The sequence below is a fragment of the Syngnathus floridae genome, chromosome 15, assembly GCF_059516105.1.
Source record: "Syngnathus floridae isolate MCC-2025c chromosome 15, RoL_Sflo_1.0, whole genome shotgun sequence".
Classification (NCBI taxonomy): Eukaryota; Metazoa; Chordata; class Actinopteri; order Syngnathiformes; family Syngnathidae; genus Syngnathus; species Syngnathus floridae.
In genome coordinates, this window is record NC_142427.1 from 11953418 (window position 1) to 11966717 (window position 13300).

General features: G+C 41.4%; 2 protein-coding genes across 2 annotated transcripts in view; one reads left to right on the forward strand and one right to left on the reverse strand.

The window, feature by feature from the left end:
* sptbn4a (spectrin, beta, non-erythrocytic 4a) overlaps positions 1 to 13300 on the forward strand; it is a 44711-nt gene that overhangs the window by 18225 nt on the left and 13186 nt on the right. The window contains exon 5 of the mRNA XM_088398161.1: positions 8142 to 8259. The gene's annotated coding sequence lies outside the window, so the exon portion shown is untranslated. The remainder of the gene's footprint in view (positions 1 to 8141; positions 8260 to 13300) is intronic.
* Positions 9324 to 10243, reverse strand: bhlha9 (basic helix-loop-helix family, member a9). The gene has a single exon (XM_088398166.1). It carries the CDS (start codon positions 10241 to 10243, stop codon positions 9467 to 9469), a length of 777 nt encoding a protein of 258 aa, XP_088254292.1. The 3' UTR covers positions 9324 to 9466.

Sequence of the window (13300 nt, forward strand, 5' to 3'; positions counted from 1 at the left end):
TTAGTGGAAGGTTTTCAAATGTTAATTTGTTCCAGGCGGGCGGGAGCAGAACACATCTGAAGAAAGTGGGGATGCTGTAAGGGGAATTTTACCCTCAAGTCAGTGTGAGGTCTTCTCGCTGTCTTATTGATGGATGTTAAAAAGTGAATGATGTATTTGTTGTTGGTTTTCTTGTTCCATCCCCCCGAGGAAATTCTCTTCACACGTTAATGTTACATGCAGCCACACATATGGGCCTTAAGGGCACCTTGAAAGTTGCCAGAAAGCTTTTTCACACAACCAGTACCACTTTATTTATAATATAATTAAATAGAGCTGGAAATTGTGAGGCCGAAACATGAATATAAAACAGTAAGCGTACTAAACACTGCTTAAGAGAGCCAACGCTTGTCATCCACATAGCTCCCGGCCATCTTCTGGCTCAAAATTGCATTGACTCCAACCGGCATGGCACTGAAACGCCACACTGTTCCACTCTCGCCTGTGAATTGCCCTTGTTCATGCGTCATGCTTCATGCTTGTCTTTCTTTTTGAATAAGTGTCTAAAAAAAAAAGCAGAAAAGAAAGACAGCTCAAGTTTGACTTTCTCCTTTGATGCCCTCTATGCTGACGCACTTGCTTTGTTCACTGACTTCAAGCCTTTTGATGCTTCCGTGTCATGATTTCATATGACGTTTTGTGCTTTATGTTCTTGATAATCCAAGTGCAGCACACATTAGCCTGTTGATGGACAGAGAAATTCACTGACAACTTGTCCATTTGCTTTCATGGCATTTGCGTATGTTCTTGTCTCCTCTCTCCACTCAAGGTAGCTATTTTTTTATCATCATGCATATTTTCATCTGTTTCAAGTTGCTCCCTTGAAACTCTTGCTCATAGACATTGATCGCTGTAGATGAGACGGACTCATGTTTCAGTCTCTTCCTGCAGCACAATACCTCATTATCTAACCGCATCTTTTTTTTTTAAATTATATTTATTTATATCTACTGCCAGTCCTTCCTGTCATTTGAGACACATTTTTGTAAGGGGTCACAAAAATAAAATGTGCTTTTATATATTAGCCCGTTGGGAAAATTTTGGTTGTATCAGTTGGTAAAAGTATTTTGCACAAAGTGTGGTTGTGTAACGTGCTCTTGACTCATTTGTCGAGATCGCAGGTATTTTGGTAGGCCACTCGGTGTCCCATAGTGATGAGACAAGAGTCTGTGAAGATTGCAGTTGCTAAGGATGAATTAGGTTGCTAAAGCGGTTGCCCATTACTCACTGCCCACATACCTTCTTCTAGTAAAAGCTTGCAAGATGACTTTGTGATGAGCAGGTGCAAGGCTGCATGGCAACTGCCATATGGAAATCACAATTATTCTATTCAACGATTCTAAAATTCAGCAGAGCGCTTCCCTTTGTCACAACACCCTAAAGATTCGGTTGATGATCGAGGGTAAACAACGACATAAAACTCTTGGCTTGCTTTTATTTCACAAAGATGTAAGGATACAGGTCTGAAGCGAGCAAAAAAAAAAAAAAAAAATCCTCTTGAATAATTGCACACCCTGCAACTAGCACACGTCTGAAAGAGGAGAGCCTGAAGTGATAAACATATCCGTCTATCTTCAAAACTGCTATTCAGCATCTTGTTGGCCCCCTTCCGGGATTTCTACCATTGCCGAAGGTGACTGGACCGCATCTTTCTTCTCTTCTTTGAGATTTGTATCACTTGCCTGCTAACGGCATTTGAGCATCCTTTTCTCTTTCACCCATTCACTACCAGTGACGCCCATAGACAGACGTCTAAGATCTGAACTGGGCTGGCAGTGAATGAGTTAAAAAAGAAGTCTTGTCAGGACAATGCCCTCTCTCTATTCATGCCGCCTCTTTCTTATCTTGTGCATAGTCCAATGTTATCCTGGCCAGGTTCCCTTTTCCCATCTTATCCAACATCCATTAGCTCATTTCCTGCTCTTTTAATCCATCGATTGCTGTCACGCTAAGAGTGCAAGACCTGGGCTTTCAACCGTGTTTCCTTTTCACGCCTATTATTTCATGCATGGTCATTCCAATTTGCATTTCAGACAATAGTAGTCAGCGATAGAAAGGATGGAAACATCCCAAATTTGTTTCCATGGTTGATTTATGTGCAGCGAGAAACAAACAAAAGATTGGCGATGGCCTGTGTAAACACACGGGAGAAAACACGAGGTGCCGCAATTACAAAACATTGCAAATTGTATTCTTTAATAGCTTCTGTGAAGCACGCCATTAGTGCTTTGCGAAAGCCTGCGCTCATTGTAATAATCACCCCGAAGCAAGTCATTAAAACCTGGCGCATGTCGAAGAAGCATTTTGATTGAATGGGCAAGGACGGCATCCAGTCACGACAAACATATGAAATGCAGGCTGGATACAATTCAATTATTTTCCTTCCCGTTTGTGTTTTTGAATGTTGTCTGTGGCTAGGCGAGCCTGGCCTACTTTGTGGTTCCTGCTTCCACCTGGTTCCTGCAGCTCCCACTGCCAGCTTCAAAGATAAGCTCACTTCTTTTACTCCTTGTGAGGTTGTTGTTGACCCTCCTATGTCTTCTAAACACGCTGCTACGTCTACTGGGGATTACCTACCTCGCAGCAACTTTCCTTTTCGCCTCCTGAACTCTCCACTCCCGTCTTGCCGAGAATTTTCTCTTTCAGCCTGCCCATCCGCTTCTTAACCCATTCACTGCCAATGACACCCATAGATGTCTAAGATCTAAAGTGAATATGTATGTGGGGACTGTTTTCCCATATTTCATTTCTCAAAAACAATTTGAGTTCTGCCAACTTTATCTTTATCTTCACTGGTGTGCATCCGTTGCAAATTGTTTTTATGTTTGTTTTTGTCGCGGCTCCTTTTGAAAGCGCACAACCTTTTCACCAGCAAGGAAGAACGAACAGGTCTGACTGAGTCCGAGGATTTGCTTTTGGCATTCAGGTGCCATGCTTGACTGCTCTTTTGATACAATGTGGAATATATATATACCATGTGGAATATAAAATGAATGGTCAATAAGCGATTCTTGAATCTCTTTTTGTCGACTTCACCTTTGAAAGTAGCTGCAGGACCAGAAGAATAATCTCGTCTCCTCGCTGAACAAAAACACATTCCACTTACTTTAGCCAGTTGATAACCTGTTGGAAATAGAAATTAATTTTCCCTGTGGCCATCTGTATTTGCGTGCTTCTTCACTTTAAAGAACAAGAAACACTAAGGGAAGACAGGAAAAATAATTACTTAGTGAGAGAGACAAACAGCAACAAGCGGCTTATTTTTTCCCCTCAGTCTATTTTTATGAGTGGGGTTGAGTTTTATGACTGTCGCTAAATCAGCCATGTTCTTGGGCTACAGCACAGCATAGACATTTCAATTAGTCAGCCAGGCACCGGTGAAGAAGAAGAAGAAGAAAAAAAAAGGTGTGTGTGCTTACTCCTTGGTATTTTCTGAGCATGATGAGCAAACTGGGGGCTACATAAGCTCCCAAACGCTTTTGCAATGATTACATCAAAGCCTTAGTGTGACTCTTAAGAGCCAGTACACAAATTGAGGAATTCAAATTTCAAAGGAGATTAATTTTGCTGCAGGCACCATTAGCAGAAAATCCCTCCTGTAATTCATAGAGAAGCCCTTCTGATCGCTTCACCAACATTTTTTTTTGGGTTCAGAGTGTGCCCATGCAAAACAGAACATTACTTGTCAGTCAAGGTTATAATGATGCAGCCACCCACCTACCCACCCCACCATCCCTCGGTCCTCCTGCTTCTCTCAAAGGTCATCTTCACACTCACTCGTCAGAATGAAAAGACTCGGGATCTCTTATCTGCTGCGCTTTCCTGTGTGACTGATTTCACTGTATTACAACATTTGCACTTCATTTGCATTTGACTGTTCACCAAGGGCAAAACACAACATTAATAGAATTTGGAGCAAATGAGCAGGCGATTTGTGCCCAAATGGATTGGTGAGATTTGAAATCATTGGTATTGATGTCTTTGTGCAAATGAAGTTTTTGGGATGCAGCGTGATTTGATCACCGACACTTACTTTGATTTTCTTGAAAGGAACTTGCGTTCCTTTCCCCAATCTGTGCTCGGCATCTCCTCGTACATGTAGAAATAAGCAAGCAGATGAAGCGTGGTCAGAGCTGCACATTTTCTCTTTCAAATCAAACACTGGCTCCTAGTCTCATTTTACCATCTGGGATGTCCGAGAAGATGGCCAAGAAAAATGGTACTGTATTGTCTTTGTTCTCCCACACAACGACAGAGGCAGCACTTTCAGCCCATTAAACAATGAGCTCCTGCTTTGCTGCTCCACACATGGCAAACCTTTTGTTGTTCTTTTTTTTTTTTTTACACCCCCCACACACACTTACTCTTTGTTTAATGTCTTGTTTCATTCCAGCATCAATCACTCAGCTTGCTGCTTTCTTCAGGCACAAGCTTCAGACTGATTACCTTTGAGGAGTTCAATGTAATGACAAGAAGGCCAAACTAATATCTGAAGTGATAAATGGGAGTTAAGTGACTACAAGCAATTGGGAGGGAGGTCTTGGAGCAATATCTAATCATGTTGGCTCACGTCATATAAACAAAGAGAGGAAATGTGATCTGGACACTTCTCATGGGGCGCGACTTTCAAACCTCAATTTGTGTGAGTGCCAGTGAAGCAGCAAGATAGCAAGTCGTGTTTGAAGAGTGCTCCCACAGCTCATTTATTTGACCATGCTTCATCATCGCATTGGCCTCTGCAATGTGTTGAAATCAGCAATTTAGACTCCTTTCATTTTCCTTTGAAAAAAAATAGATATTTGCAAACGAATCATTTGATGGAGGAAAAGAAAACCTGTGATTTCTTTGGAGCAGAACCTTGCTCAAGGAAACAAGGGACTTTTAAAGTGGCTGAACAATTTCTTTTCTGGAACCAAAGGCAGTGCAACAAGCGGCATGCCAATATTAGTGCAGCAAAAAATTCAAATAGCAGACTGAGCTTCTCCTCGGATAGTAGAATCCAGCAAAAGTAAAACCAAATGTGTCTGTTGATGATATTGATATGCATTATTCAGACTGTTTATACTGTTACCGCTGCACTAATATATATATGTATACAATTCCTAAAACTTGTTATGTCTAAAATACTTATATTTTATTGAATTGCATGGATTTTTTTTTTTTTTTTTTACTTTTGTTGCATTATGTATTTGAGCCTTGGGTGTTTTCTCATTGCTATTCTGAAGACGCTAACGTAGCCCAGTGGCCCATCGGCTTTAAATTTCTCGCAGACTTTTTAAAAATGGGGCAGCTCAAAAAAGGGGCAGTTATTCTACAATAAGGACCTTAGTGGCTTGTGATCCTCCCCTGGAGTGCCCCATTAAGTGAAAGACTTGTGCGCTGGTCCCGGCCGTTAACACGTGCCTCATTACCCCTGTGTGAACTATACTTTTTCTGACTGCATGTTAATGGCGCTAGGAGTAGCTTCGGGGTATTCTATTCATCTTTTAAGGAGCACCAACCCCATCCACGATGCGTGCGTGTTGCGGTCATGGGCCGGCCTCTATTGTTGCATCATGGATTTTAAGAAGCTGACAGAGTAGAGCTGTTTCGGATTTTTTTTTTTTTGCTCAAAGGGGTGTTGGATTATCCTTTGTGATTTACATCCGTTTTGTAAAGTGTGACCGTTTTGCCTGCCAGATGAATCTCTTGCTACTGTTTAGTTATCTGTGTGTTGATATTGGTCAGTTCTGGAGTTGAACCCCAATATCCTAATACAAAAGCCTAACTCATTCACTCCCATTGACGGCTATAGATGTCAAAGATAAATGGCTCATTAAAATGGTTCAAGAAAGTTTTGTTTTTAATTAAAACTGTTCTTACCTTTTTAGTGGTTTTTTTTTCTTAATTTATGCCCTTCAAAATGCATCTAAATGCATAATCAATCATGAAATAAACTTTATGCTCTAAATGAAATCTAAGCTATGAAAATTCCCCAAAACTGTCTATCAATCGACAAGGGATCTAATCAATTTAGGAAGGCCAATGCCAGTGATTAAAGATGTGCTTTAGGCATGGGGTAAAAAAAAAAAAAAATGTAGTTTAGCTCTTTTTAATGCCAGTCTGCTTATTTAATGGCAAATAAGTGACGCTGTTTTGCTCATTAATTTGAAATCTGACTAATGTCAGTGCCTCACCTGCCACGTCACCTTTTGTAAGCTAATCATAATGACATTTTAATGGTGTTTTGATCCATTTGGAACATGGCTTGACAATGATGTTTGCTCTTTGATGTTACCATCTCACACACAAAAATAAAAACATGGTCATTGTACTGATCCATCTTCTTTAGACAGCTAGGTCCTATTCGTCCCATTTAGCACGTCGTTTCCATTTCAATAATTGCCCTATCTGTCTCAAGCTTGGAAAAGAGAAATGGTTCAATTACCGAATTTCAGTGGCATTACAAGCAAAAAGAACATCTCAGTGAAAAGGAAACTACTGTAGAGTAAAACCCAGTAAGACTGACACGTAAACCCAGAGGATGAATCGGATAAAAGCATAAAAAAAAATTGAGGTTGTGATTGAAAACAGCAGCATCGGTTCAATACTCCAAAGATTTGGACGACGTTTATTCATTACTTGTGTAATTTGTGAGCAAAAAGAAAGAAAAAAAATGTGATTGCTTGGACTTAAATCACATAGACTTTTTAGCTTTCCACCCATCTATTCTGTCAGGTTGAATAAATAAATAATTTTATGCACAGGCGTTCAAAACCAATCTAGTTGGAAAAATCTATTTGTCAGAGGCTGATTAGAAGTAGAAGGGAAAAAAACCCCAGAATAATTAAAGACAGCGTGGCGCAAGTAGTCATCCAATTACTTAACAAGGTGTCGTTTTATATTCCTGAGATGGGGCCTGGTATATGGGAACAGATAGGCGCAGAAGGGAACCATTTATTGTAATTATTTAGGCACCCTCTGTTAAGTAAGTCACTTGATGGAGCCTCAGTGTCCTGCTTAAGGTTTTAAAGCCGAGGGGCAAGCATGACACTGATGTTAAAATAGTGGGAGAAGGAAAGAATTCACTTTCACTTAAATGGTTATATACGTATATAGTCTTTTTTTTTTTCTTGGCACTATATAAACCTGACAGGAGTTTGGAAAAAAAAAAATCTTTCTTATTGTGGTCCAGTGTTTCCATCTAGTGTTTGCTTATGATACTGCCTGCTGCTCTGTGAAGTCAGACAGCCCAATAAAAGAACAAGCTACAACTTGTTTCATTAGTTGGAAAATGGCAGCGATAACATTTGAACATTTACAGGGTGAGAATTTTCCATGATAAGTGTGCAACAATGAAAAACAATAAATGAAAGGGAATATCTAACTGATACAGTAGTGAAAAGAAAAATGTCACATTACTGAGACTGCTAGGGACGAAAATAAAAACATTTTTATCTTTATAAGAGGCAGATAAGTAGTGATGTCATGGTGTTTGTGAGTGTGTGTGTGTGCACGTATGGAGAGCATACATGCATCTTCACTCTTGGGGCTGACTCATCCCATTATCACGCAAGCACACGCTTGTGTCTTTGCATCATTTCTCTCATCTTTGCTTGTTTTCTTATCCATCGGTTTGACAGCCAGAGGTGTTGAGGAGGCGGCTCTGTCTGTCTGTCTGTCTGTCTGTCTGAGAAAAAGATGCATCATTGGCACACTCCATTCATTTGTTGGAGAGCTGAGGTAACTTCTAGGTTGACTCACAAGTCCACATGAAAAAAAAATATATATATATGTATATTCATATGAATAATGTTATTCCGTACAATTCCCCAGGAAAAACCTGTGAAAAAAAATCCTCTTTAAAATGAAAATGTTGCTCCTCAATTTGCCGCCTCTGTTCCTGTTTGCATTACGCTGCCAAGGCTCAACTGCAAAAGATTACACTTAAGTGACAATAAAGCAAGTGCCTGCTGTCAGTGGAGATAACAAATTTAGAGCAACTTGTAGTAAAAAAAAAAATCCAATTATGTTGATGTGTAAAACAGAATGCACGAATATGAAAATCCTTTTATTGCGTTCATTTCCACCGCATGATACTGTGATTGTATCTTTGATTAAAGATCTCCAGAGCCAGACAAGATCAGAAAGAGGCAGTGCAGCGACTGTGATGTGCCAAAAAGGGAGTAGAACAAGACATGCTGTCATTGAAAGCTCCCCTCCCCACATCGTCTCGCACTGGTGAGTCAAGTTTTCCCATTGATTCACGTCTGTTGAACTACAGTCAAAAACTGAAGTCACTCTCCTTTTTTATGTTTCCTCTTCCTATCACTCCACTCCTCCTCGTGGTTTATCTCTCCTTCCCTTTCCTTCTGCTCTTCCACCTTCAAGCTTGTTGCTGTTCTTCTTTCAGTTGTTGGGAGCTGTTTCAAAAAAGAACAACAAGAAAAAAATCAACTTTATTGGTACCTTCGGGCCAGTACAGGGGATTTCACCACACTGATGATGGGGCTCGCTCGCTTTTCCTTCCTGAACCCACATAAATCTGTCGCTCCTTCTATCTTCATGGCATGCTACTTGGCAGGGAAAACATTTTTTGGACTGACAAAGTCCAACTGGGAGGGGAATGATGCTCTTTTAATTTCTTCCTCTTGTTTAATTTGTACGTGGAACCGGAATTTCCTGAGGAACTGAGTCTAAAAAGATGCTGTATCGCAGGTTGACCTATACTCTTATTCTTTGGTTGACTTTTGCCAAGAAAAATGACAAGAATGGACTTGCAAGGACATTTTTCAAACGAGTGAAGGACCTCTGTCATCGCAGACACGGAATAGTCAAGGCTGCTGACCTTAGGCTATAATCAAACACACACACACACACACACACACACAAATACACACCCATTCCTTGCACACATGGAACGCTCTATTTGAGTTGTGCGTAAAGTAACGATAACCCAATCATATAAATGAACACAGGAGTCATATAGTATGAGCATTTAATTTGGAAGTTTTTAAAATGACTTTAAAAATATACAAACAATATATATAGACAGTCACAGCTTTTAGGCCAAAAGAGTAAATAAATATTTTTAAAAATGGTTGTGATTCTTACATAACAGTGTAGCACAAATACACTTGTGCGGATCTTCAACACTCAATGAGAAACAAATGGAGAGTGAAATATTCTTTTGGAATTTTCAATCTGCATATGACCACTGTGAATTTATTCACCATATTTTTCACATTTTTCAAATCTGTGCACCTGCTTATAGGTCTACGTGCACTATTGATTTTTAAGAAAAGGATTTTAAGTGTGCGTTATAGTCTGTAAAAGACGCTGACCTGGACTGAATTTTAATACTGAGTTGATTAAATCAGCAGAATGAAACAAACAAAAGCAAATAATGAACCTCTCCCCCTAAAATCATTCAACTGTCCAACAATGTTCACAGCAGTGTGTCTGATCCCGCAGAGAGCTTGTGCTCAAACTCCTGCAAATAGTTCATCTGCCAGGGACGTCCCAATGCTGGAGACGGCTCCACAAAAGTGTCAATGCACGCTTGGGTGCAGGAGCCCCACATTCCGGGCAGAGGGCTGGGCGGATGGCCGCCACAATGGCCACCATAGAGCTGTCCCTCCGGCGGATAGCAAGGGTAGTGCGGTGAAGGGGGACATGACGAAGCAACGTTATCCACGTAAAGGCCCTCTCGGGGCTGCATCTGCTGGGAGATGGACGCGTGCCACGGAACGTAACTCTGATGCTCCAGATGAGGGATGGCATCAAGTCGAGATGCCGTCATGGCCGCCGCCGCCGGTGAGCGGTCGCACTCCCGATGGGCGCAAGGCTTGCTCGGAGGGTTCGTGCTCAGGAATACGGAGAGAGCGGAGATGCGATTGATGGCCCTTTGCAGCGTGGCGATCTTTGAGAGTCGTTTGCCGCTCAGGTCGTGATTCAAAGCCACACGAAGAGCATTGAAGGCCTGGTTGTAGTCCATGATGCGTTTCCTCTCACGGACGTTGGCCGCCACCCGTCGAGCTTTGGAGCGGACTGGCCTCAAGCGCTTTTTGCTCTGGCCTTCCTCCGGGTCACCGGGGCTGCTCGTTGAGCTCTCGCTGTCTCCAAAGGGCGTCTTCGGACTCGCTCGGTCCTCTCCTTGGCCAAGTGCGCCGAGGTCCGATTCCTCCTCGGAAAACTCCGACTCTGCGATGCTGCTGCAGCTCATTGTGGACACCGGTTGGAGCTATGGAAAAGAAATCTCTGGGCTGTCGGTGTTTGCTGCTGCTGTGCCGACAGCCCTGTGACGCTCTTCTTTCCGACTCCTCTGGTTCTTGCACGGGACGGGCTGGCTGGCTGGCTTTTTAACGCTCCTGAAGTCACATGGTACAGTCACCTGTGAGGAATGGTGCACTCTCTCCCTCTCCGGGTTTATGAGTAGCCTCCAGCCAAATGGCATTGTCGCCACCTCCTCCTCCTCTGACTCTCCCTCACATCCCTTACAAGTTTCAACACTTGCGTCGCAGCGTAAACAAAACATATGAATCCAGGAACTTTTTTCCTGAGTTGTCTTTATCGTTTTAAATGTGCAAAACTTTGTCATTTGTATCAAAAGCAAGAAGATGTCATTCATTGTACAACATGAGCCACCCGAAACACTTTTCTTTCCCCTTTTGTCTCTGGGAACTGTCTTATCTAACACAGGTTGGATTTGTCTTGCAATTAGACGTCTCAAGAGCAATGAGCTTCCCCCCCCTCAGGTTTAAGAGGGCATGTAATTTAGAGTATCCTCCGTGAAAACCATCCTCATAAATCAGGCTTGGGCAGCACCTCAGGACAATGAGGCAGGCGAGCAGAGCCTCAACTTCAAAGCAAAACAAGGCCACATTGGAACCTGTAATTGCTGATGGCTGAGGCCGTCTGTCTTCCAGAACCTGTTACTCTTCAATATAATGTGTTTTGATTCTTTTCATTGACGACCAATTATTTAAGTCTTCTCTTCTAATAATGTCTTTGTGAAGGCGGAGAGCGTGTAAAAAAAAATATATCAATAATGTTTTTTTTTTTTAATTGACTACAAATTTTTTAAGCACAAGTCTTGACTTCTAATAATACCGTTGTGTGTATGTAAAAAAAAAAAAAAAAAAAAACATACTTACGTACTTACCTACAAATGACCCTGCTGATTTTTGACATACCTTAAATCTCCCGAACCTTTTGAAATGTTCAGCTTTTATCACATGCTATGGATTTATGGCTTTTGCAAACATTTGAGATTGACCGCGGTGTCGTAAGGACCGCGCCGACCGACCGTCGGACTCTCGTTCCTTTTTGACAGGTGACGACAACACACCAGTAATTATCAGCCGCCAGAAATAAATCACAAGATTTGATCACACAACTCAGCTCACTAGTGATGGGATAACCATTTTCAAGGAAGGGCTACCTGCCCATTGCCACTGAATTTGTAAATCTCCCGCTCAAGCCCCAATAATGACTGGTTGTTATCCGTTTGTTATTAGAGGTCTGTGTGCCAAACGTGGATGTATATTACCAAAGGGGGTAGTTAGGGCTAATAAGCGACTAAGGTCTGGGTTCGCCTAGCCTTGGCTTTGCGCTGGTATGTTAATGCGTGTTTTTGCCTATTGCAAGGAATTTTCTCACCTCTATAAAATGTCTGTCAACATATGTATGCATGTAAGTCTTTGCAAAGCAATACTGTCATCTAGTGGTATTTGTGTGACTTTTGTAATTAGCCTATTTAAGAGCACTTTTTATTTTAATGCTTATTTCACAGTGGTTAGCTGTACGGTAGTTAAAATATAATAATAATTATATGCATAATAATATATATATGAATTAATCTTTTGTCTCCATGTTTTGAGGATCTTTTTGGTCTCTGTTTAAACAAATAACTGATGAGACTAATTCGACCTTTTTGTCAGTAAGCTCATAAACGTAAGGTGTTCAAAAACAAAACTAATGTTTGGGTCAGTGACAGCCGTGCACTCTCTAATCTAGCTGTTAGTCGAACATTATTGTAAAGCTCTCTTGTTGATTTATGTCATGCAGATCTGATGTCATGACACGTTTAACCGTTTCCTCTGCAAAGGAATGTCGCCATGCTTCCTCAATCACGTTATGAATCATTCCGGCTCGATTTACTGGAGGAAAAGTGCAAATGCAAGGGCAGTGATTGTTTGATTTGGTTGCACATGGCAATGAAGACACCATGGGTTCTTTCAACTCCTTTTGCACTTCGGAAGCTTTGCATTGAAAAAAGTTCTCATATGTCCGTTGGACATTCTTTCCGCAGAGAAGTCAGTCATTACACTGGGTTATCATTAAAGGGCCCATTCGCAGTGTCGGAACATGTGGTCAAGGTTAACTGTCTGTAGGCTGGTTCCCACACAATATTTAAAATGGCGCCCCCTGACTGTGCAAATGCATGTTTTTTTAATGTTTGCCATACTTTGGGCAAATATAAAATAAATAAGAACAAAAAAATGTTGATTTTGAAAAAAGTAGGCTATTTGATACCAGTTCACAACCACTTGGTGTAAGATGCACCTTTCCCCACTAGATGGTGTAAGTGGGCTACAAAACGTGTTTGGTATTTACCATCTGCAAAATACCTCAAGTTCTACTTGACCAAAATAAAAGCTTTGGATTCTCCACAGACTGGAGGTTTCAAGGTTTGGTTACGTGACGTTACGCTCTGCGAAAAAAAATTGTGTGTACGTTTCTGCTGCTTCAGTACACTGGTCAGTCCAGTTTCAGCACCATGGTCAGCGCCCCGTCAATGACACTCACAGCCACGCCCCATAGCTATCAGCGCTCATTGCCTGACTTTTGTTCCTCATCAGGTCATCACCAACATCTGCTCCCGATTCCCCTACTTAAACACACTGTCACTTCCCTTTTTCCACAATAAAGAATGTTTGTGCTGCATCTGGTTTCCCTAACCTATTAAACTCACTGATTTATGACCCATAAACACATGGACATAGTTCTAAAATAATTCTCTCTTAATTTTATAAAATAAATTAGTGAAAAAATGAAATGAATAAACAGCGCAAAATTAGAAAAAAATACATTTATAAACAATGGCCTGGATGAATTTAAATAAGAGTGGATTTGTAAAAGGGGGGGGGGGCTCCCCCCATTGCAGACTGTCTTCAAGCAGCAGCAGAGTGAGCACTGATCCAAATCAGTCAGCTGCTCATGTGTGCATGCAAGCTCCCTCTCATTGACTGCTTTACAATGACCCCTCCTCCATCCCAAA